The 26,440-nt window shown below is 43.9% G+C and overlaps 1 protein-coding gene across 4 annotated transcripts in view; it reads right to left on the bottom strand.

Annotated features, from left to right (window-relative positions):
- CADM1 (cell adhesion molecule 1) overlaps positions 1-26,440 on the bottom strand; it is a 277,335-nt gene that overhangs the window by 87,838 nt on the left and 163,057 nt on the right. For all 4 annotated transcript variants that reach the window (XM_040426205.1, XM_040426210.1, XM_040426215.1 and 1 more), the window contains exons 2-5: positions 18,129-18,275; positions 6,809-6,961; positions 4,105-4,242; positions 2,195-2,356 (exon numbers count right to left, since the gene is read on the bottom strand). In XM_040426205.1, the coding sequence (XP_040282139.1) occupies positions 2,195-2,356; positions 4,105-4,242; positions 6,809-6,961; positions 18,129-18,275 (600 nt within the window). The remainder of the gene's footprint in view (positions 1-2,194; positions 2,357-4,104; positions 4,243-6,808; positions 6,962-18,128; positions 18,276-26,440) is intronic.

The raw sequence follows: 26,440 nt of genomic DNA, 5'->3' as shown, positions 1-26,440 counted from the left end.
TATGCCAAGATACGATGATTGATGTGCCTGCACAAACGACAGGATCACCCGATGAACGAGCGTTTCGCTTGCTCATCGTGTGATCAACGGCACATTTAGACAGGCAGAGTGTCGCGCACTGTAAATCCGCCTTTATTCACGTCAGTGAATCATGGACAGCACACATACTCATTGATTTTAATCATCACACGTGATTTTCCACGGACCATGTGTCAGTGAAAATACCATGGAGACATGCACTAATTTGATCCATGATGCAGGACATACACGCCCATTGAAGTCTATGGGTCTGTGAAAACAATGGACACAACACGGATGGCATCCATTTTTGGTCCCTGTTTGACAGACCATTGGTAGGAGATGCTCTGAAAATTTTCATCTGAGCAGTGTCGGTGGAATACAGAGAGCAAAAACAAAAACGGATCCTTAACGGACATCTGGATGGATAAACCACTGACCATCTTGTCTCAGGTGTCATCAGGGACACAGATGTGCAAATAAGTTGGATTACATATTTTATTTTTTCAGAAACTGCTAATGGTCATCTATAGATGGCACAACGGGTAAGGTAGGAATCACAATAAAAATGGGAAAAACAAAAACAAAGCAGCCATGAGAATCCGGCATAAAAAGCTACATGCGGTGGACCAAAGTAACGCTCAGACACATAATGAGGTCTATGTTCTCTTTTTAAGTGCCCCAATAGCTTACAGTCTCTACATAATCCTGCAGCTGACATTTAAAGAGCAAGTGAAGGCAACATTTGACATTAGCATATATCAAAGGCTGCGTATCCTCGAACTGAATATTATATATGATATCAAAGCAATATCTGTGCTTAGCTAAATATGTCCACCATTCCATCTTCCCCCCCTGTGTTGAAGGCAGCAGAGGTCTTCAGAGATGCATTGTCCTCCTAACATTGCGCCTCTGCAATGCTGAAGCAATAGGCATTGAAGGGGCTCAGTCTAAAGTATACAGATCTCAAGTCCAGATGGATATTCACTTCACCAACCGGTACCGATGCTACCCAGATCTCCTACAGTTCTCTAGTACCTTGTCCCTATCGAGGCAGAAATATGACCAAACAGGGAAGTCACATTTCCAATGTCAAGAAGGACCGGAAGTAGAGACTGGTGGAGGACCCAAGAAAAACAGCAATGGGAGTGGTGGGGCAGAGGCAAGTAGGACTTTTTTTTATTTATTATTTTTTTTTTTATTAAAGGGGTTTTCTGTTTTCTATGTTTGACCTATCCTCAGGTCATCAGTATCTGATCGGTGGGGACCCGACTCCTGGCACCCCCAATGATCAGCTGTTTCAAGAGGTTAAGGTGCTCCAGTGGGAACCACGGCCTCTTCCTAGGCCAGTAAAGTCACATATATCGGTCACATGGCCTAGGCGCAGTTCAGTTCCATTCAAGTTTATGGGGCTGAGATGTGATATCAAGTGAAGCCGCTATCATGCAGTGAGGTGCTTGGTAAGCTGCAAGGAGCATGTGGCGCTCACTGGAGCACTACAGCCTCTTCAAGCAGCCGATCGGCGGGAATGCCTGAGTAGGCCCCCCACCGATCACATACTGAGGATAGGTCATCAGTATAAAGCACCTGTAAGCCTGTTAACCAATTATGAACCTTTTAAAAAAATATTACTTAAGGGGGACAACCCCTTATATTCATAGACAAGTATTCACATACACGATTCATAAGCTAAGTGGACATCAGTAGGTGGTATATCAGTCACTCATAGGCCTATAGATACACAGCTTTGATTGATTGCATATTAGCTCTCAGACTTAGAACACATACTAATGTGTTCCCGGGGCATCAGCCATAAGCGATGGGGGAATTAATGAGAATCTAATAAATTAATTAAAGGGATATTTTAGACAAAAACATTTATCTCACACTAAATAGGTGATGAATGTTAGATCAGTGGGAGTCTGCAGGCCTCTTGCGGCTTTGGGCATGGAACCTGGGTCCTCCATTCCAGTGACTGGTAGGGGTCCTGTCTGTTGGATGCCCCACTGACCTAACATTTAGAAATGTTTTGGGCAGGAATATCCCTTAGACCTAGATAATTTTCAAATTACAGAATATTCATAACTGAACACATTTTGCAGTTTTGTGGAGCATTAACTCAACCACCTCATTAAAGTAGTAAAATCCAATGGGGCCCAACAATATTATTACTCACATTGCACATCAATGTACTGTCGGGTCTCCAGGTCTTTCACAGCTGGATGGTCAACGAGACACACAAAGGGAACCTCATCATCTTCTCGAAGAACGGTGACTGATATTTGACTGCGAACTCTGAACATCTTATTGTCCATGGCCTCCACCTCTGTTTTACTGCCTGTGAATACCCAGGGAAAGCCACAGCATTAGATCTTCATGTAATATTTATTGTGTTCCTCATCTAGCCTACCGTATTATCACTCTCATCTCTGGTTCTCCTCCTGCGTTTCCAGGGCATCGCAGCTCTCAGGTTGTGGAAAATTTTGAAATACATATCAAAGCTCAGGGTATGTATTCACCACTCACTACGATGTCAGGGTGACCTGATCTAAAGCTTCCCAATCTAAAATGTAATTTCACAATCCTTTTTTCTGCAGAGAAGCCTTTATCATGCTCTGTAGAGGATCTCTTCCTGCCTCCCTAAAAGCGAATTACCCGCTTCTTGGTTTCAAGTTCTTTACTAATGGTCTAGAGCTCTGACAAAAATAACTCATCTCAGTGATGAACTACAATCGGTTTGAGTCAATTGATCAAAGAGTAAAATTATGTTTCATAAAAGTGTCCCCCCAAAATTAAACCTAAAATAGTTTTATTTTTTAAAGACCCATTGAATAAAAATAACGTATTATTCATGCTACACAGCAAAGAACAAAAAAGAATTTAACTAAAAGGAGGATTTATTGTTTTTTCTTTTCATTCCACCCCCCCAAAACAATTTACATAAATTAGTTTTATATACACCAAAATAGTCCCCATAAAATCTACAACTAAATAAATGAACAAAAAAAGGAAAGGAAAGGAAAGGAGGAAGGAAGAAAGAAAGAAAGGGACGGACGGAAGAAAACGCTATCACATAACTATTTAGATTTTTTTAAAAAGCATGACTACGACTCTGTAAATACAGTGAAAGAAAATAGTTTTGTGTAAAAAAAATAGATTTTTACTGTGCAAAAGGACTAAACAAAAAAACAAAATGGACAGTATTTTGTATCATTGCATTTATATCAAATTTTGAACAGCGGAAAAAAAAGAAAAAGAAAACAAGAACGTAATCACTGGTTTCTTGTATTCCCTTCCTTGAAAAGTTAAATAAAGGCAATAAATTATATATAACCAAATAATTCCACTGAAAAATAGAAAAATACAACTCGTCCCAGCAAAAATCAAGCACTCATATTGCTATGCGATTTCCTTCTCTTGTTCTCGCCATCACTGCATCCTGGCAGGATGTTTACATGCAGAACTTCCTGTTTTCATCAGCTTCCTGCTGGATTTTCTAACTAAACTCAGCATGCTTTGCTCCGTAATGTTTCTCAAAGCTTGCTCCTCCTGCCATACTGTTCTCTCTGCAGCGTGACGCCCCATACCCCTCCCCTCTCCATGTTAGCGGAGCAAGCCCTGTGAGACATTACAGGGCAAAGCATTCCCCGTATTCCTTAGCAAACCCAGCAGGAAGCTGAGGAAAACTGTTCTGCATTTGAACATCTTGCCAGAATGCAGTGATGAGGACAGGGGAAGGAAAGAGCTAACTATGCAGTGTTTGGAATAATGAATGAATGTAGGTAAAAAAATATATTTTTAAATCATGGGACTTGATAATTCCTTTAAGGCTCAAACATGCTTTAGGAGGTTAAAGTGACAATGGTTTATTCACAGAATCAAAGTTTTGTCTCCTTTCAGTCTATGTCTATTGTAGGTTACAGTATTGATCTGTGGCTTTTCAGCTACATTGATACTACAATTGTCAGAAGGCTGAGATTTGCAGCAGAAGAATAGCCACAGCCTGGAGATCATGAACTTACAGTACGTTCATAGAATGGTATGAATTTTCATATTATCATAAATGTGCATAAAACGTGTCCTCACCTTCCAGCTCCTGGTTCCCCTTGTACCAGCGTATTACTGCTGCTGGTTTGCTGGCCATGGCTGTGCAGTTCATCTCTACTTCGTCACCTTCTATGTATGTGTCCTTCTGCACATCAATCACCAAGTTGTTTGGTGGAACTGAAACCGCAACAAAGATGGGGTGTGGGGTGAGAATGGGAGAATTCAAGACTACAACAGCATCATTCTTAGGCCTCATCCACACAACCATATTGTGGGGTTTGCAAAATGCGGATCTGCAAAATAATGGGTGAGTGGAGAGCCTTTTGCCGCCAAAAATAAGGTTGGTCATCCACGTTTTGTGGTTCCACATTTTCCATGTGCGTAAGGCCTTAGAGATTATATAAAAAGCGTCAATACTACTACATCAGGCCAAACTGAAACATCAATCTGGACCAAGTTTAAAGGGGTTTTCCAAGATACTTTAACCCATCAATATCTGATCGTGTGCGTCCAACATCCAAGGGCCCCTGCGATCAGCTGTTTGAGAAGACACTATACATTGTATAGTGGCCGTTCTTGGTATCACAGCTCAGCCCCATTCACTTCAATGGGACTGAGCTGCGCCCAGGCCATGAGACCGATGAGAGTGGCGCCACATGGCCTAGGCCAGTAACGTCTTACCTCCGGCACTACAGCTGTGGTGAAACTATGACTCCCAGCATGCTCCATTAATTTCTATGAAGTTTTGAGAACAGCCAAGCAAGTGTGCATCTTGGGAGTCGTAGTTTTACCACAGCTGGAGTGCCAGAGGTTAGCCATCACAGGCCTAGGCAAATCTATGAGAAGGTCGTGGCGCTACTGTGAGCGCCGGTTTCTTCTCAAATAGCTGATTGGAGGGGGTCCTGGGTGTCGAACGTCCATGATCAGATACTGATGATTTATCCAGAGGATAGGTCAGCAGAAAAAAAAAGATCTTGGAAAACCTCTTTAAGCTAGCAAAATACTTCACATAAAAGTCAAACCCACCAATTCCGGCAGAATCAATAATTTTATGTCCTCAGCTCCTGAAGCTCCATCAACAGCATGTGCATGACCAGCTTTAGCCACAAGGTTAGTTAAGCTGGCCTTCACATTATATTAAAGGGTCTACACAGAACTTTAATACTGGTGGCCAATTCTTAGGATAGGCCTAATGTGACTGCTGCAGCCTCTTTGTTTACCAGGCCAACAGCGGTACACTTTGTAGCTGCCATGTATACTGGAACTTAGTGCAACTCCGTCCAATTCAAGTGAAGGGGCCCAAGCTACATGAAGTAGTAAGCACAGTCACTACAGAATGTATAGCATTGTGCCTGGTAATCGTCCAATTGCTGGAACCTTTTCAGATGGTGGATTGGTGGAGGGGTTCCAGGAGTCAGACCCTACAAATCTGATACTGATGGCCTATCCTATGTAAAGGTCATCAATATTACAGTTTTGGACAGTCCCTTTAATGTTGGACAAAGACCAGCTGACAATCAAATGCGTATGGGGACCTCCTGACTCTCTCCCAGGAGGCAGATGTCAGGGGAGAGAAGGACTGCGCTGTTAAAGTTCAACATGACTGATCTTTTTGTCAGGAATTTGTCAGCAGCTTACGACCCCACTGCTCATCCAGACCATATGCACGTTTGTCCAAGCTGAGCATGCATGTGTACGGAGTGGTTGGCAGAGATAGCTGTTGATCGAACCACTAAGGCCAGCCTTAGCTAGAAGTCAATTAGACTAAGCAAAAATGTAGCCTTGCAATGATGTTTATTTCTGATCCTTATACTGATCAATCACTGACTAAGCTGCCTTATCGAAAGTGCAGGAAATGCCAAAAGAAAAGTGAAAAATCAAAGCAATAACATAAAATGAACAAAGCTGTAGAGATAAATATTAACATGAAATAAAAGAAGAATGAGCAGGAAGTCAGGACAGATTGTTCCGTAGACAACAGATGTAGATGAAACATTAGATGCCGATAAAGGTCAACAGAATGTGGCAACATTAGGCTACTTTCACACTAGCGTTTTTCTTTTCCGGCGCTGAGTTCCGTCCTAGGGGCTCAAATCCGGAAAAGAACTGATCAGTTTTATCCCTATGCATTCTGAATGGAGAGTCAGTCCTTCAGGATGCATCAGGATGTCTTCAGTTCAGTCTTTTTGACTGATCAGGCTTTTCAGAAAAACGTAGCATGCAGTATTTTTACCTCCGGCCAAAAAGCCTGAACACTTTGACTGAACGCCGGATCAGGCCTTTTTCCCATTGACTTGCATTAACGCCGGATCTGGCACTGTGTGTTCAGTCAAAACGGATCCGGCTTTTGCATGTTAAACCCGAAAAATGTGAAAAAAAAGTTAAAGTCCATAAATGGCGGATCCGTTTTTTCCAATGCATTTTTTCATTGTGATCAAAATCCTGATCAGGATTTAAATGTAATCCGTTTTCACACGTTTTTCCGGATCCGGCGGGCAGTTCCGGTGTCGGAATTGAACGCCGGATTAAAACAACGCTAGTGTGAAAGTAGCCTTAGTGATTTTCAGACTATACAATTACATAAAAGAAAGATACAACTCTAGAATCAAGGAAAAAGTAGAAGTGAAAAGCAAAAATGAATCAGTAATGAACACAGTAATGCAAGATAAGCATCACAACAATGCTTCGATAGATGAAATAGGCAGAAATGGAGGGATAGAAAGAGAAAGCAGCTCCTCCTTACTAAGCACAGTAATCGTCGTATACGCCTCCTGTGGGGGGTCTGTGTAGAGCTGGCAGAAGTATCGGCCCTCATCGTGGATGGACACGTTTGTGAGAGAAACCCTCAATTCGCTACTGGAGAAGTTCACCAGCTGAAATCTTGAGTCCTTCAAGGCTGAAGAGTAAAAAGGAAAAAAAAAAAAACTATCTTTACATTTCAAACGACAACATATGGAAAAAAGCCTGGGTTATCGATATCCATCCCGGCAGAAAAACACATTATACCAAAGTTTCAAAAGGCAAACACTAAAAACCATTAAGTCAGCAAATGGACAAGTTAAAAAGAAAACTATTTAGAAGAAAAAAAAAAATCAATGGAGCCAAGACGTATTGGGAATCAACTTATCGGGATGCGATGTGGAGTTCTTAGTACATTTCTAGTCAGAGAGCAAACGGCTAATCTCGGGTTTTAGAGATATAAGCTGCCATTCAGAGAACAACATGGCTGTAGGAAAATCTTGCCTCCCACCCTGTTCCATAGTCTCACCATGGCTGGACAAATCTCAGGAGCTACAGTATGCAGCTGGTCTGTCATTTCATATACATGTCCTTGGCTGGGATAGGCTCAGTTCACACAGTGTGAGCCTTCCAATTGAGCAAGCCACCAAGAAACAAAAGCCAATGCTCCAATACACAGGCATAACATGGCATATGTCACCCATAGGGCCTCGTGGTAAAAGAAAGTATATATCAGGTATGTTTTTTTCTGCAGAAGCACTTTCCTACACAGCTGAAAAAGATATGGCCCGATGGAGGCCAAAATCACATTCTTGGTGGAGCCCTACAGATCTTTTTAACGTATATGCCAGGAGTTTTTCCCAGCTTATATGTTAAACGTACAGATGTATCCTTCCTTACCTTTCCTTGACATCCCAAGATGAGTGGAGCAAAATGGCCAGGTTTGTGCTATTCTTGAACACTGAGTAATGCAAATGATATCCCCTTTGAAGTTGGTTTCATGCCAAGAGAAAAGCGAGGAAGAACATACCTGTAGGGATCAGACACAATATGGACTGAGCCTAAACGGCACAAAGGCCCAGATTTAATGTGTCTGCTCAAAAATCTGTCTAAAAAGTGTTGAGAATTGGCACAATTTGGTGTATCTAGGGTTGCTTAACTGCCTGAAAATAACGCTTAAAGTATACTTTATTGCAAAATGGATAAAAAAAATTATTTGTGGCTACCCACCAAAACAAGACTCAGGTTAAGTATAAAAGAGTGGCTCACACCGCTGTATGTATAAAGTAACAGTGTGTGTGGCTGGAGATATATAGTTATCTGTTTTAACACTCACCAATATGAACTATGCTGCCACTATTAGACTACTTTTACACTCATGTTTTGGCTTTCCGTTTGCGAGATCCGTTCAGGGCTCTCACAAGCGGTCCAAAACGGATCAGTTTTGCCTTTAATACATTCTGAATGCATCAGTTTGCCTCCGATCAGTCTCCAGTCCGCTCTGGAGGCAGACACCGAACACTGCCTGCAGCGTTTTGGTGTCCGCTTGACGAAACTGAGCCGGATCCGTCCTGGCACACAATGTAAGTCAATGGGGGACCTACAGATTACATATGGCCCCCCTAAACCATATGTGATCTGAAGGTCCCTCATATTCAAATTATCCCCCCCTCCCTCATAATGGCCACTTATGACTGCTTTTTTGTCCACCTCCGGTTGCTACTGGTAACGCTGCATTTGGGAGAGTGTTGCAGGTGGTATCATATGTACCAAGTATTATGCCATTCTGCATTGATAAATGTCCCTTGGTTTTCCCTAAATACAGTGACTGTATACTTCATGAATTGTCCCTGATGGTTCAGGCTACTTGTTGCCAATCAATGTTACCCCCTTTTGGTGCGCTTAGCAAGTAAAGAATAGGGCAGATATGGGGCGGAGGACTTACCACTAGTGTTGAGCGAACTTGTGTTGTAAGTTCGGCGTCTAAAGTTCGGGTTATCAAAGAATCGCGTTATGGATTCCGCTACCACGGACCATAACGGAATTTAGAATCCATAACGCTATTCTTCGATAACCCGAACTTTAGACCCCGAACTTAAAACACAAGTTCGCTCAACACTACTTACCGCTCCTCACAGTGCGATCCGCGATGCCGACAGCTCCGCACAGGGGGCGTGGCCCCTTCTATATCAGAGCGGCTCTCAGCGGCCGCACCAGAGCCGGAGGCTTGTGATCCTCTGATGCTGCGCGCGCGCCAGAACTAGCGTGCAGCGTCTTCTCCCTGTAGCCATAAGGTGCAGTTGTTTGCCGAGTGTATGGGGCGATCTACACCTATGGCAGTAACACTATGCTCCTGATGATATGTCACCGTGTTAGTGGTGACATTGTAACGCGTTGAGCGAACGCGATTATAGGCAGGGGATCATGTACATAACAATAGCAGTGATCTGAGATTGTGCTGGGCTGGAGGGGCTGATAAGATAAAAGTGCATGAGAGATAAAGCACTTGCAAGTATTCAGTCCATACTGTCACCGCTATTGCTGCTGTGACACGAATAGTGTGCCTAATTACTGATGAGAATATGTAACAGTGTGTATCTAATAGTGGCAGCATAGTTCATATTGGTGTATGCTACTTGGAGTGTTAAAACAGATAACTATACATCTCCAGCCACATACAGTTTCTGAATAGTGTGGGAGAGGCAGGCTACCCTTTATACATACAGCGTGTGAGCCACAATTATTTTTTTATATATACATTTCTCAAAGTATGTTTTAAGCGTTATTTTCAGGCAGTTAATCTACATTTTGATGTTTTACGAAAAATTCTCCCTTTTAGTTAACTGTATCTAGGGTTGCTAAATTTTTTCCAGCTGATATGCTTAGAAAGGGGCTGGTATTAGTGGAAACAGTACGGGGCCTAAGATGCGCCATTTTACACGAAAATTGTTCCACAATTCTGGCATAAAAATATATCTCAAAGTGAGCCAAACCAGTAGTATTGCACTGACCTACTACAGTACCAGAAGACCCTCCGATGGGTCCAGGTTTTGATAACATGATCGGCCCCAAAGGTCCAGGAGAAGACAAAAATACCAATAACTTGTCACTAGGGTCTATTTTCTTTGAATCCAATTTTTTTTAAATTAGACTTTGATAATATTGGGTTTGGGCACCAAAAATAAATTCATCTAGAGAGCCCAAAGAACTCCAGTCTGACCCTGTATACAGACATAGAAAAGTGTCTATTTATCATCCAGCCTGAGCCACTAATGTTGAAGGTCCAGATAGCCTGTCTAAACTTACCCCATCTTTAGGACAAGTAAATCTGGGCCAAAATGTACGAAGATGAGGTCTACCAGATGCTCTCTCCTCAAGGAGAAGGTCCCTCTCAGTCCCTAACCAGGCTCAAGAATCAAGTAAATACCCTCATAGAAACCACTTAATGACTTATATGCTCTGGTTTCTGCCAGGATTCTGTACTACAGAGTTTATGAAGAAGTCAAAAAGTTGAAGACCATGCCAACCCCAAACACAGGAAGGGTTCAAATGGGCACAGGATTCTAAAATGTCCTTCGTAAAAATACCTTCAAATGAAACACCTGCAGGCCAAGTTTTAGGTCTCCTGCGTACACCAAGTTCTGAGCCACCCTATATAAAGAGCATACGGTCCATCACCAATAGTTTTATTCATATAACTGCTGATAATAGTAAATCCTAAATTTGACTTTTACTCAAAAGGCTATGTAGCAGGTGCCTGTTACGACGAGCCAAAAGCCCACACTGCTTCCACTCAAGATCACAAATCTATACATCAATAATTATAAGGATCACAAGGGTGGAAGTTCACAATCACCACCAATGCAGTAGAAGGCTTCTACAGACGGGAGAGATCTCTAAAATGTTAATGACTCTGACTGACAATGATTAAGCGAGGTCATGGAGAGCAGTACCATCGCATTTAATCAGTTATTTGTCATAGTCGAGAGAGGTGGGGATGCTGGGTAATGAGCTATATTGTGCGCTGCGAAGTAACACTTCCAGCAATCAACTGTGCTTGAAGGCTGAAGAAAGTAAAAAGGTTTTCCTTAATATAAAATCTAACAAAGGCTGCTCCTCAGACAACAGGCAATCTCAGATGCAATGAGCATGCCCCAATGTTTCCGATACAACTGGTCCTCTACTTGGTCTGAACTTTTGGATTGTTGGATTCTCTCTTATTTGTCCTCAGTTTGCCTGTCCATGTTATTGACGTTTCAATATTTATTTTAGAAGTGAGAAGTCAAGTGAGATTCTTATTGCAAAAATACCCTTAAATGGGTTTTCCAGGATTTTATTTTGATGGCCTATCCTTGGATAAGATACCGGTGACTTATTCTGACACCCCGCAACTCCGCAGATCAGTTGTTTGGGAGTAGCTCCTAGAAACAGGCACTAGAATTACACAGCTCCGTCCTTTGTGGACTGGGTGGAGCTGGTTACTGCAGTTTTTTGTCCCATTCAGAAACAGCAGTGCTGCAGTTACCAGATCCATCTACCACACAATGGATGGAGCCGAGTAGTTCCGGCCCTGGAGCGCCTCTAAAAAATATTACAAGCTCAAAAAAAACCTTTATAAAATTCCTAAAAAAAACTCCCGTCTCAGTGTTAGGTAGGCTTGCTCCGCCTAGCTAACAAGGAGAGGGGAGATGAGGTGTAGGGGGCGTGATACTGCAAAAAGAACAGTGTGGCAGGTGGAGGAAGCCATGAGAAACATTACAGAGCAAAGCATGCTGGGATTGGTTAGAAAACCCAGCAGGAAGCTAAGGAACACAGGAAGTTCTGCTTGTAAACATCCTGCCAGGATGTAGTAAAGCTGAAAAAAGTGAAAAGAAAAGTGCTGGCATAAAAAACAGGTATATGGCGCAAAAATGGGCAAATAAAAAAATAAAAAAATTGTTACAAAATCGGAAAACGTTAAGGTTATCCAACAGTTTTGAAAAATGCCTTTGGACCTGTTGTATTTGAGGTTGTCTACAGTCTTCAATGTGCATCATGATATACTACATAACCAACGTAGTGTCACTGCAGGAGAAACAAGGATGTAATGGCATACCCCCTCGGGGCTCATCAGCTGATTACTGAAGATACTATAGGATTCCTCATAAAACTATCCTGTTCCAAGGTAGTCTGTCCTTAGGGGACCATTTACTGTACATGGGGAAATGCACACGGCAACGCTAGGACCCTAAGACTGAAAATTCTCCATGGTCCTTGATTGGTCTTTAAAGATTCTGCAAGTAATCAAACAAAAAACAAAAAGCTGATAATTCAAATCTCACTTAATTTTCAGGCAATCCTTAATACAACGAGCAGGCCCCAACATTTTCCATACAATTGCTCCTCTACGTGGTGTGAATTTTTGGATCCAAAACTAGTTTCTAAGTAAGCACACCCCAATGGCGGGGAGGTGTACTGAAGTACAACCATACATTTCTGATAAAAGTCTGGTCTTTGAATCCAGAGAAACTGTTTTTTCTTTTTATGGCACTAAGGGTCTTTGGTGCACCGTGGGTGGGGCTGCTCAATTTGGTGCATAATGATGCAATGCAGCAACCTCCTCGTCTTGTTTGATTGACAGTCCCCACGACCTCAGAGCTGGTAGTAATAACGCAGGGAAAGCCAAGTGCACTGAAGGGACCGGTCTCACCGAAAACCGAATTTGCATTAAAAAAAAAGTAAAAAAAAAAAAAAGCTTTTTTCAAGATTAGAGGACCAGATTTTCAAAAGAAAGGTATGATTATACTTCAGGGCACCTGCCCTACATCTCAGTATGCTAAAGTTTGGATTGATTTTGGAGGTGACTGACTCCCTTTAACTGAAAAAATATAAATACTTCTGTACCACAAAAACGATCCATAGTCAAGTGCGTGCAAACTACAGGGAATATAGACTGCATTAGCGCATTTACTGTGGAAGTGCACGGCGAATACAGAGAATAAATAAACCATTACGTATCAGCGAGTAACAGGCCAAGGGGAAAGAAAAGAAGTACTGCTGAGAAATGCGTAACATTACCTGTAATAAGCCATCCTACGGAGCTGGGAAGTAATAACGCATTACCAAGATACATCAGATACGAGAGAAACTGCACTCATAGCTGTGGCGGGGATTGTAACAGCATTACCGCGCGGCAAAGATTTTGTGGTCCCTTAAATCTTACAGATCTGCTTAGTGTGGATTGTGATGACAGACCGGTTTTTCTGCAGCAATCAATAAATCAGAAGCCATTTGTGACCGGCTGACTGTCAAAACCATGATGTAATGCAACATGATGTATGTAATAAAACATGTAACATGCCGGTGGAGCAGAGCAGCTGTCAGAACAAGTGAGCTGCATTAAATAATTATTCTTGGGACAATCAAATCTGCACATAATGACCTAAAACACATAGAACAGACTTGGGGAAAACATGCAAGAAGGCTCAATACAAAGCCATGCAGCGGTTCGAAATCCAACCTACTACACCAGGGGTCAGCGACCTCTGACAAGAAGCTGACAACTCCCAGTATGCTCCAATCGCTTCTATGGGAGTTCCAAGAACAGCCAAGCAAGTGTGCATGCTGGGAGTCGTAGTTCCACTACAGCTGCGGTGCCGGAGGCTGCTGAGCCCCGTGCTGCATTGGTCACATTGCGCTGACAAATATATCGATGGTTGCATTTTGGTGACACGGCGAAATCAAGGGGTCAATAAAAAATAAAAAGTTATAAACCTTTATTGAAATAATTATAAAAATTGTAATTTACTAGAACAGCCTTGCTATCAGAAGGATTTGAGGTTACGGCTCCACAGCAGCATTTGGTTACATGGAGATCGGTGCAAAGACTTTTCCCCCTATAGAAACGCTGGAGTCCCAAATAAGTCATGGTAATACTAGGATTTTTATGAAAATCCGAGACTTCAAAAGAGTCTGCCCATGCAAAACTGATGACAGCACAGGGTAGGGCTAGGGGAAAGCAGTGCAAACATACTTTTTATGGGGCTTGTATTATCAGAGGCACAGTGAATATGAGATTTTATTCTGCCCGATTCTGCTCTTGCAAGTGCCCAGGAGGCGGAGCTTCACCGTGAAGTGCTCTCTGCATTGAGCGGCTTTATAGCCCCTGTGCTCCAAGTGACAGCATCCATTCAGGAGACCTCTACAGAGGTCATTTAGAGCAGAGGAGAGGGGCTATGCATCGTCACAAGGCAAAGAGCACTCTATAGCCGAGCTCTGCCTCCTGGGCACTTGCAGGAGTAGTGCCCGGCAGTTAAAGAGAAAACCCAAAACTCACTACACCTGATAAAAAGCTCCACAAAAAGGTATGTGTGACCTGCTCTCCCTAGCTTCCACCTAGTGCTGTCAGCAGTTTTGCATTTGCAAAACTGCTGACATACTTCCATTAAATGCAGGTGCATTCTGAGAGAGGTTCTATGGAATTTTACAAATCTTGTGACATTTCCATCTGCAGATCATTTTCCACTGCAAGCCTGTAAGATTCCCTATGCCAGTTCTGCTGCTCTCCACAAGGAGAAACATTACCGCCTTCCCCAGAGGGAAAAGCATATTTTGTAATGTACACTGTTAAAATCCATTCCTCAAACTGCAGTGGGAAGGGAATGCTTGTGTTTTTACGTCTAATATTTATTTATATATATATATATATATATATATATATATATATATATATATATATATATATATATACACACACATAATATATATTTCATCTGTTTCATTCAATGTTTGTGTGTGTCATTAAAAGATAGAAAGTATCCACTATAACAGTGACATCTACAGCACCCCGCTGCCTTAACAGTGACCTCCACAGCCGCCCACCCCTTAACACTGACCCCCCCCCCCCCCCCACAGTGCCCCGTCTCCTTAAAATGTGACCTCCACAGCAGCCCACCCCCTTAACTTTGACCTTCACAGCAGCCTGCCCCTTTAACAGTGAGTTTCACAGCACACCACCCCATTGACAATGACCTCCACAGGGGCCCACCCCCTTAACAGTGGCCTTTACAGCAATCTGCCCCTTAAAGGGGTTCTGCAGTTTTTTTAAACCGATGATCTATCCTCTAAAGTCGGCATAGATCATCAGCATCTGATCGGCAGGGGCTGGCAGTAGCACCGCAGCCTTCTCGCTGTTTACCGCAGGCCCAGTGACGTCACGTCTAGTATCAATGGCCTGTGCAGGGCTAAGCTCTGTTCACTTGAATTGAGCTTAGCCCCGCCCAGGCCATTGACACTAGTCGTGACGTCACTGGGCCTTCGGTAAACAGTGAGAAGGCCGCGGCATTACTGCCAGCACAGCTGCCTTCTCAAGCAGCTGATCGGCAGGGGTCCTGAGTGCAGGACCCCCGCTGATCAGATGCTGATGATCTATCCAGAGGATAGATCATCAGTTTAAAAAAAACTGCAGAACCCCTTTAACACTGACCTCCATGGCGGACCATTCCCTTAACTGTGGCGTCCACAGCAGCCTGCCCCTAGGGTGGCCAGATGTCTAGTTTTAGGTCGGACAGTTCAGCTTTCAGACTCCCTGTCCTCTGTCTGGCGCAGGTCCTGGACGGACACAGGGATGTCCTTTTAAACAGCTCACTCTCAGACAGCAGCACTGTGCTGTCTGAGCGTGAGCTGCAGGGAGAAAGTCACCCTCACTCCCACCCCTGCAGCTGACAGAAGTTGATTTTTAACGTCATTTTTTCAATCCCTGCCAGCTGAGGAGTGGAAGGGGGAGTGGCCTAACCAGATCGCGGCTTAGTGGAACCTGGGGGCAGGGTTTTAAGTCAGACTTTTCAGGGTGGCCTAACCCTACCTGCCCCCTGAACTATGACCTCCACAGCACTCTGCTCCCTGAACAGTGTCATCCACAGCTAATTAAGCCATGGCTTTACTTCAATAGTGATTATCCTGGTGGCAGTTTTCCTTTAAAGCTCACCTACAGCAGTGAATAAAAATGGCTGGGTTGTTATGGAAACCTGGAGTTAAACTGTCTATGTGGAGGCTGACAGCCTGCGAGATTCTATTGGCTGATAAGGGTCATGTGACCAAGCTTCTATTGGCTAATGCATTTTTTTGGGGAATCTCTCAGGAATGGTACATCCTAGAGACCCGAGACCTGGTCTAAAACCTTCCCAGACACCTGATGTACCTGTGTGCCAAATTTCGGGATTGTAAATGCGACGGTGTGGATTCCTTTAGCGGACATACATACACACACACTCAGCTATATACAGTCACCTAAAGAATTATTAGAAACACCATACTAATACGGTGTTGGACCCCCTTTTGCCTTCAGAACTGCCTTAATTCTACGTGGCATTGATTCCACAAGGTGCTGATAGCATTCTTTAGAAATGTTGGCCCATATTGATAGGATAGCATCTTGCAGTTGATGGAGATTTGAGGGATGCACATCCAGGGCACGAAGCTTCCGTTCCACCACATCCCAAAGATGCTCTATTGGGTTGAGATCTGGTGACTGTGGGGGCCATTTTAGTACAGTGAACTCATTGTCATGTTCAAGAAACCAATTTGAAATGATTCAAGCTTTGTGACATGGTGCATTATCCTGCTGGAAGTAGCCATCAGAGGATGGATACATGTTCTCATTCTGTCTACGCCAAATTCGGACTCTACCATTTGAATGTCTCAACAGAAATCGAGACTCATCAGACCAGGCAACATTTTTCCAGTCTTCAACAGTCCAATTTTGGTGAGCTCGTGCAAATTGTAGCCTCTTTTTCCTATTTGTAGTGGAGATGAGTGGTACCCGGTGGGGTCTTCTGCTGTTGTAGCCCATCCGCCTCAAGGTTGTGCGTGTTGTGGCTTCACAAATGCTTTGCTGCATACCTCGGTTGTAACGAGTGGTTATTTCAGTCAACGTTGCTCTTCTATCAGCTTGAATCAGTCGGCCCATTCTCCTCTGACCTCTAGCAACCACAAGGCATTTTTGCCCACAGGACTGCCGCATACTGGATGTTTTTCCCTTTTCACACCATTCTTTGTAAACCCTAGAAATGGTTGTGCGTGAAAATCCCAGTAACTGAGCAGATTGTGAAATACTCCAACAACCATGCCACGCTCAAAATTGCTTAAATCACCTTTCTTTCCCATTCTGACATTCAGTTTGGAGTTCAGGAGATTGTCTTGACCAGGACCACCCCCCTAAATGCATTGAAGCAACTGCCATGTGATTGGTTGACTAGATAATTGCATTAATGAGAAATAGAACAGGTGTTCCTAATAATTCTTTAGTTGAGTATATATATATATATATATATATATATATATATATATATATATATATATATATAAAATTCTAGATGGGATCCCAATAGAGGAATCATACTATATCGCTGTGCTATTATTGTGGCTTTACTGTGTGCATTATCCTTGTACTTTTACATCACAATGTGTATTATCGATGTGCTGTAACATCACTGTGTACATGATCTCACTATTGTGATATCAAAGTGTACATTATTCCTGAAATATCACATGCCAGTGTGCATTATCCATGTACTGTGACATCACTGTGTACATTATCCCTGTGCATTAGGGAGAACAAAATACTCATAAGTTTTCAAGGTCTGAACTCTCTGCTGAAGGTGGTCATAGTGGAATGGGTAAAAGGTTTGCCATGAGGTTCTACTTGTTACGCCCCAGAACCAGTTGTATCTGGTGTTAGGGTTGGACAATCAGAGGATCCACCTGTGGGGCCAAGTTCTGACACAGTAATCGGTTGCAAAGGTCCAGCAGAAGACAAATAACCTACCTGACCTTACTGAGACTATACCCTGTGTGTGCGCAATGGTAAAACAAACAAAAATTGGATATAGATATAGATATAGATATAGATATATATATATACATACATACACACACACACTTGCAAATACCGCAGCAGCACAGTCAGATGGTGTGCACTGGGTGCAATTCCTCTAGGAAGGCAGGCTTCTCCTCCACTTTATATATATATATATCCCAAAAAACGAGGAAGCACTCCAGAATAGCGTAAAAGGGTGAAGACCCCAAACTTTAATCCCCCAGCAACGTTTCGGCCTACTCAATGAGGCCTTTGTCAAGCTTGACAAAGGCCTCATTGAGTAGGCCGAAACGTTGCTGGGGGATTAAAGTTTGGGGTCTTCACCCTTTCACGCTATTCTGGAGTGCTGCCTCGTTTTTTGGGCGATATATATATATATATATATATATATATATTCAGTATAGATGAAGAATTAGTTGTCAGAATCATTTCCTCAAGATGGACCAAGGAAGGCCATGCAGTCACTTACGTCTGAAATCTCGGAAGTAGATGGTTTGTCGATTTGGGTTCAGCAACTGGATTACAGAATCATCATTGTTCTTGACCCGGCAACTAATGGTTGCAACTTCTCCCTCCACCACAGTCACATTTTCTGTCTCAAGGTTCAGGCGCTCTCCTAGAAAAAATAAACAAAAATCAAGGATAATGTACAGGGATCGGGTGAAAAAATAAAAAGAGGGTGAATCTGTTAAAACTGGGCATAAACTGCTGATAAAACAGAACATCCAGCTACATAGTTTTCCAACTGTCCTGAATTTAGAGGGACTGTCCGCGATTTTCAGGGACAATCCTGGCAAATTTGAGCTGTCCTGGGCTGAAAACGGGAAGAGCTAACAATAACTCCACTCATAAGTGGTCTTTCTGGTGCTTTCTTGGGGTTTTGGAAGCACTGATTTTACAAACCTAAACGTTAAGTATGTATCTATGTGCTTTATCTTTACATGCATGACTAATTTCAAGTTCTCCAGGTTTGTACCCAAAAAGCCTCTTTCAGCTAACCTACAGAAAGACACTGTGTAGTACTTAACCTTTTATATCACTCCACCAATTCCATGATCTCGGCTGGGATCATGTGACAACCCTCTTACTTCCTGTTCAGCTACATCTACATTAGGCAGCTGAACAGGAAGTAAGGGCAGCACATCCAGGCGTGACATCAGAGGAGCAGCCCGACTGGCGGTAATGAGATCAAAGCCGGAATCGTGGAATCAGTAGACCGATGAAGGGCAAGTACTGCTCACAGTGTCTTTCCGAAACAGGTTATCTGAAATGAGCTTTTCAGTTACAGGTCCGAAGAATCCCTTTGAAGGGAACCCAAACATCTGCAAAAAAAAATAATAATTAGAGGGCAGAAGCAGTGATCAAAGCACACCATATGTGGCTTGTTTTTTCAGGGGTTTATTGGTACCAAAGGGGTGCATCAGAAGCCTGGCTTCTGATCCAGAGCGCTGTATCAGCACAACATGTGTGGGCTCTGTTCAATTCCCGCCACATCTACTAGGATTAAAGGGGTATTCCCACCTTAGACATTGATGGCATACTGCTATCAATGTCAGATAGGTGTGCCATGACTGGGACCTGCGCCAACCTCCAGGACGGTACTCCCGATGTGAACAGAGCAGCCGCACATACGCGGCCACCTTCCGTTCACTGCTATGGGAGTTCAAAAAGTTCTAGCAGTCCCATGGTGGTAAATGTAGAGGTGGCTGCGTTTGCTCAGTGCCCTCTCTATTCTCCGCTATCGGATTTCCAAAAACAGCTGAGCGCACTCACTCTTCTATTTTAGGAACTCCCATAGTGATGAATGTATAGAACATTGTGCATGCATGGGGTGGTCTCCTTCACTTTATGGGTCCCGGTCTCTAGGCAAGTGTGGGTCTCAGAGATGGGAGCCACACCAATCTGACAGTGATGGCATATTCTAGCGATACGCCACCAATGTCCCAGATGGGCCAACCACTTTATGGTTGCGGTTTACAGAGAATGAAGAGGCTACACAGGCTGAGCTAATACACCAGTCCAGACGAATGTGTAGGAGAACACTTTTTTCAAAAAAAAGTCTATGCTGCCTGTACAAGCATTACTGCTACATCTGTTAATGACCTATCATTAGTCATCAATATCTGATGGTTGAGGGTCCGATTCCCAGTATCACCACCAATCGGCTGTTGAAGAGGCTGGCTGCAGTAGTCCTCAACACAGCACCGTACATCGTCTATATGGCAGTGCTTGGTATTTCAGCTCAGCCACATTCACTTGAATCAGACTGAACTGCACAAACGCCATGTGACTGCTAGACTTGACCGCCATTCCTACCAACAGGTGATTGATGAGGGTGCCGGGAGCCGGACCCCCACTGATCAGATACTTATGACCTATCCTGAGGACAGATAATCAATATTTAATTCACAGAAATCCCCCTTTAAGACATGAAAGCTGAGCTTGGATTGGTTGCTATGGGCAACAAAGACCGTCTTACTAGTAGACAGTTTTGATAAATGAGGCCCACAAATCGCTAATATAAATCGAAATCAGATAATCATGCCAAGTAAAACACACCTTAAGGGCACACAGTTGTATAAGAGTACGAGCTCAGAGTCATAAAAAGAAGTAGCATGGCACCCATAGAAGCCTATGAGGCGATACCGCAACTCCTTTGAATTTTCCATCAGATGCCACATTACGGAAGAATTCTCCCTTGGAAGCATTCTGGCAGAATTATAAAATCGTATAAGAAAATATGCTGTTGCCCATAGCAACCAATCACCACGCAGCTTTTATTTTTAGAAGGTACTGTAACAGATTAAAGCTGTGATGTGATTGGTTGCTATGGGCAACAGAGACTGTTTTCTTTTTGGACAGCTTGTTTTTTTTAAGGAAGACGCTCTCGTTAAAAAGGTGTCAAACAGAGGTAGGGTGAGGTGTGACTACAGGCTTCTGCAACACGGCCGCAAGGGTTCCTTGTGCCTCTCTACAGGCTCCATGTCTGAGGTGTGACTACAGGTTCACGGCACACAGCTGCAGGGGTCTCTTGTGCAGCTCTACAGGTTCCATGTCGGAGGTGTGACTACAGGCTCACGGCACACAGCTGCGGAGGTCTCTTGTGCTTCCCTACAGGTTCCATGTCTGAGGTGTGACTACAGGTTCACGGCACACAGCCGCGGAGGTCTCTTGTGCTTCCCTACAGGTTCCATGTCGGAGGTGTGACTACAGGCTCGTGGCACACAGCCGCGGAGGTCTCTTGTGCTTCCCTACAGTCTCCATGTCTGAGGTGTGACTACAGGTTCACGGCACACAGCTGCGGGGGTCTCTTGTGCTTCTCTACAGTCTCCATGTCTGAGGTGTGACTACAGGCTCGTGGCACACAGCCGCATGGGTTCCTTGTGCCTCTCTACAGGTTCCATGTCTGAGGTGTGACTACAGGTTCACGGCACACAGCCGAGGGAGTTCCTTGTGCCCAGGGTCAGACTGAGGTTCCCTGGGCCCACCAGAGAACATAATTCTTGGGGCCCAACCTCCATATCATCAATAAAGTGTAATAGGTTTTGATTAAAAGAAATAGAACCTAGTGGCAACTTAGTTGTTTCTAAAGGCAGCTCCAGAAGTTTTTTCTCTAAACCCTTGGGGCCCACTATAGTATCAGAGCCTGGGCCCAAGTCCCATACTGGTAATCTGGTGGGCCAGTCCGACACTGTTTGTGCCTCCCTACAGGCTCCATGTCTAAAGTATGACTACAGGTTCGTGGCTCACAGCCGCTGGAGTCCCTTGTGCCTTCCTACAGGCTCCGTGTCTGAGGAGTGACTACAGATTAGTGGCACAGAGCTGCGGGGGCTACTTGTGCCACCCTACAGGCTTCATGTCTTAGACTAAGCTGTCTATTACCTTGAAGTCACCTGTAATACTGCCGAGGAAAGCACATCTCATCCCAATCTGAGCCTGAACACATGTTAAACAGATTGAATGCACGTACATGTATTTTTTATTCCTTTTTCTTCTTAAAACTTTAATTATTTAAGAGGAAGGTCTGTTCAGTGGGTGTCTCACAAACAGGCTCCCTGAAAACTTGACACACACTACTGGGAACCATTCCAAGTACATTTAGTAGCCTGGTGAAATGGGGAGGGAGGAAGGAGAGAAGCGGTGCTCCCCCAGGTCCTGGCCACCTGTTCTGGTGTGGCAAGAGCAGCTGAAGACTGCATGTTCATGGCTAAAGAAGCTGAATCTGAAGAGTTGTCACCTCACATCCACTGAAATAACCGAGGAGGTGAACAATCACCGGTGAATAACGTGTTCTTGGAAATACAATAATGTCTTCAAGAACACAAATATGACCATGTTCTTTATAAAGATATCTGCTTTTTTTTAAAAAAATTATGAAATGTCTTCGACTCTTACACAGGTATTAGAGGGTTTGTCTTCATGACAACCGTTCCAGTGCCCGTTGGGTTTATCACTCAGTTTTTAAATAGGTTCTCCAAGATTCTGATATTGATGGCCTGTCTTCAGGATAGGTCCTCAATATCAGATTGGACGGGGTCCTGCCAATTTGATATTTGAAGAGGCTGTGGCACTCCGGTGAGCACCAAGTCCTCTTCCGAGGCCAGTCACATTTAGGCCCAGTTGACACTTCACTCATTTGGTCAGTGATGTCCATCAGTAATTATGAGCCAAAACCAGAAGCGGAGCCTACACAGAGATAAGGTATGAGGAAAACATCTACACCTGTTCTGTGTTTTTGACCGGCAGCTGGTTTTGGCTCACAATTACTGGTGGAAATCCCTGAAGTGTGAATTAGGCCTTATCAGTCATGTGGCCTAGGTGTAGCTCAGTCGGATTCAATTGAATGGGTCTGAGCTGCAATATCAAGCACGGCCACTATCCGACAGATGGAGCTGTGCTTAAGTTGTGGAGCTGTGGTTAGTACACTTCGCCGACTGGAGGTCCTTTTTATTACTACTGTTCCCCGTAAATCATGCCAACCTTTTTAACTTTTGAGGAGCATGATAGAAAAAGTGTATTTTTTTTGTTTTTTTTGATGGATGAATATCGGCCTCTGAACAAAGGGTCTGTGGTGGGCTGCAATACCACACACAACCTATGGCAAGGTGTGGCACTGTGAGAAAAAAACTGCCATATTTTTCAAGTCTTGGACAACCCCTTTAACTTGAAGGCGATGTGATATGAAGCAGGACATTTGAAGTTGTGTATAAGACTAGCTGCCGGTCCAACCCTCATTAGGATAATATATACTGTTAGACTGCACAGAATTTAAGGCTTATTCAGATTACAGTTCGAAAAAGTAATTTCTACTCAAAAAGTAATGATTTTGTGAATTTGGGGATCACTGGACAACGACATGTGGACAATCATCCACTGCAGTTTAGGAACCAGTCATTGGCAAAAGTGCCAAGTGACGGCAGCCGGGTAATGCTGTCCTATTGGGGTCAATGTCAATTTGGTACAATATTAAAGTGTAACTGTCTTTTTGTAATTTATAGGGGCAGTAGTACTGACCATTTTTGTAATATACTTTAGTTACTGAAATTGTAAGTTTCTATTATAAAAATACGGTAGCTGTAAAGTGCTTTTCTCCTGTAGGGCACCTTAGAGGTCATTGTGGAGAGGTGGGGCGCTGTGGAGATCAAAGCTAAGGGGACAGGCTGCTGTGGAGGTCACTGTTAAGGGGGGGGGGGTCAATCTGAAGGGGCGCTGTGGGGGGAGGTCACTGTTAAGGGGGCGGGTTGTTAAGGAGGTCACAGTTAAGAGGGCGGGGTGCTATAAGGGAGGTCACCGTTAAGGGGGTGGGGCATTGTGTAGGTCACTTAATTGGACAAGGTGCTGTGGAGTTCACTGTTAAGGGGCAGGCTGCTGTGGAGGTCATGGTTAAGAGCGTGGGGTGCTAGGGAAGTCAATGTTAAGGGGGTAGTGCACTGTGGAGGTCACTGTTATGAGGACATGGCGCTGGAAGGCCACTGTTAATGGGGCAGGCTGCTGTAGAGATCATATTTAAGAGGGTGGGGTGCTGTGGAGGTTACAGGTAAGGGGGTGGGCTGCTGTAGAAGTCAATGCTATGGTGGCAAAGCGCTGTGGAGGTCACTTTTAAAGGGGTGGGGTGATGTGGATGTCACTGTTAAGGGGGAGGAGCACTGTGGGGAAGGTCACTGTTAAGAGGGCAGGACCCTGTGGAGGAGACAAAGGGGTTGTCTCACTTCAGTGAGTTAATACAAGCCACTTTCTAATGTATTGTGATTATCCATATTGCTTCCTTTGCTGGCTGGATTCATTTTTCCATCACATTATACACTGCTCGTTTCCATGGTTACGACCACTCTGCAATCCATCAGTGGTGGTCGTGCTTGCATACTATAGGAAAAAGCGTCAGCCTCTCTGGTGACCAGGACCATAGGAGAGCACATAGGCTAGTGCTTTTTCTTATATTGTGCAAGTATGGCCACCACTGATGGATTGCAGGGTGGTCTGTAACCAGGGAAACGAGCAGTGTATAATGTGATAGAAGGAGGCAATATGAATAATAACAATACATTAGTATGTGCCTTGTATTAACGTTCTCTACATGATAAATGCCACTTACAGAAGTGAGACAACCCCTTTAAGAGGGCAGGCCACTGTAGAGGTCAATGTCAAAAGGGGCAGAGTGCTGTGGAGGTCACCGTTAAGAGGGCACTTTGGAGGTCACTGTTATGGGGAACACAGTAGTCGAAATATACCAGTGCGAAATTAGGGAGGGAGAGAGAGATACAGTGAGGGCAGCAGCAGTCAGCCTGGAGCGGGTCTCCGCAGTTAATTAAACATAAGAGATGAACACTGCTAAGGCACAAAACGGGCCACTTTATATTACAAAAATGGTCAACCCCTATACATTACAAAAAATAAATAAGAGACAGTCAAACTTTAACATTTCCTTCTATTGGAGGGAGACTGAACATCTGAACACTCCATAGTGGATGTGTAAGACCAGGCTCCATGACACCTCCGTTCATGTGCTGCGGAGGTAACCATGCACACAATGCAGCATTATAAAGATTAATTCATTCCATGTAATAAACAAATAGGAGCGGCCGGATGGAGAATACCAATATGGACGGCCTCGTGTCTGATTAATTTCTCTGCATAAAATCCATACACAATGCATTGTGGAAATGGGGTGGCATCCATCTGCATTATACACAGAGATCTGACTCCACATATATGTACAGCCCTGGATGACACCATTAACATTCCAGTCAGCAGAGCGGTACAATTTACAGTGTGCCTGACATCTTCTATCTATATGCAGAAGAAGCGGGTTCCATCATAGAGAAGCGGTGGTGACGAGTATAGCGGGAGAAAGCTCGCTCTTTTATCATTACATAAGGGAAAGGTCTGGTAATCTGGAAGTCTAGAAGAAGTTTTATACATTCATAGAACTTTTTTTCCTACAGTTCATATGGACCATAAAAATGGTGCACCAAATGTATTAAAACGGTGCACTTCTCTTAATTTGGCGCTTTCTGGCTTTGTCTATGGGAAAACATAACGGGTCCTGTTATGCAAAATGGAAAACAAAAGTCCTGTCGACAGGACTTTGTTTTCCGTCTTGCATAACGGGAACCAGACGGATCCGTTTTGATTCCCATAGACTTCTATTAGGGAGGAGAGCAAACGGAATGTCTTTTAAAGGCTTCCGTTTTGCATTCCGTCATAATACAAGTCTATGGGCAGAAGAACGGATCCGTCCTTCCGTCTTATGGATTCCATTATTTTCCATTATAACCATGTTATAACGGAATCCCTAACGCTGAACCCACCCCAAGTCTGATTCAGCAGAACCATGGGTTTTGTGGATGGGATATGGATGTTAAACTGTGGCTTTATTACAGCCATCTGACACTGACCTATAGCTGGTTTCACACGTTTAGGCTACATAAACACGACCGTGCCGTTTTTTTGCAGTCCGCAGAAAACGGAAGCCGCCCGGTGTGCCTTCCGCAATTTACGGAACGGGCGGCCCATTGTAGACATGCCTATTCTTGTCCGCAAAATGGACAAGAATAGGACATGCTATATTTTTTTGTGGGGCCTCGGAACGGAGCAACGGATGCGGACAGCACACGGAGTGCTGTCCGCATCTTTTGCGGCCCCATTGAAGTGAATGGGTCCGCACCCGAGGCACAAAAACTGAGGCTCGGATGCGGACCCGAAAAATGGTCGTGTGCATGAGGCCTTAGAGCCAAGGAGATCCTCAGATTCTGTCCAGAGGGATCAGGAAAGAAAGCTTTGGGAAAGCCTTCCCTGACTTGGCACTAACTATACGGCACGTGCCATACCACCTTCATGTGGAGCGGCCGGAGGTTGTTCCCGCGAGAGGCCAGGTCATCGGAAAGGGCAGGCGCGGGCTCCGCCTATACAGCCTCACACATTTGTGTTATTCATGAGATTGTGGACGAGAGTCTGTGATCTCCGGGATCACCACCTGTAATTCAGGACTAATTAATAATGCATGCCGCGGTAATTACTTTACCGCTCCTTCGACATTAAATATGCCATTAAACAAAACCGGAAAAATAAGTGTCCTGCGCAAAATGATAAACACAATCCGGGTCCAGATTCTTAATGTACAAAACCCCTAATTTACTGGAGGCGAGTGGAAATTTTCATCAGCGACACTTGCAGCTGTGCGTGTCATAAAATCAGTCATCCTTGAGAAAGAATCATCACTGATGTTAACCAGTCAGGGGAAAATACACGGCCGGCCCTTTCCCGACGCAGGTACGCCGTAAA

This window comes from Bufo bufo, chromosome 1, assembly GCF_905171765.1.
Source record: "Bufo bufo chromosome 1, aBufBuf1.1, whole genome shotgun sequence".
Lineage (NCBI taxonomy): Eukaryota > Metazoa > Chordata > Amphibia > Anura > Bufonidae > Bufo > Bufo bufo.
The sequence above is the reverse complement of the archived record's forward strand: the minus strand, read 5'-3'. Positions and strand labels throughout refer to the sequence as shown.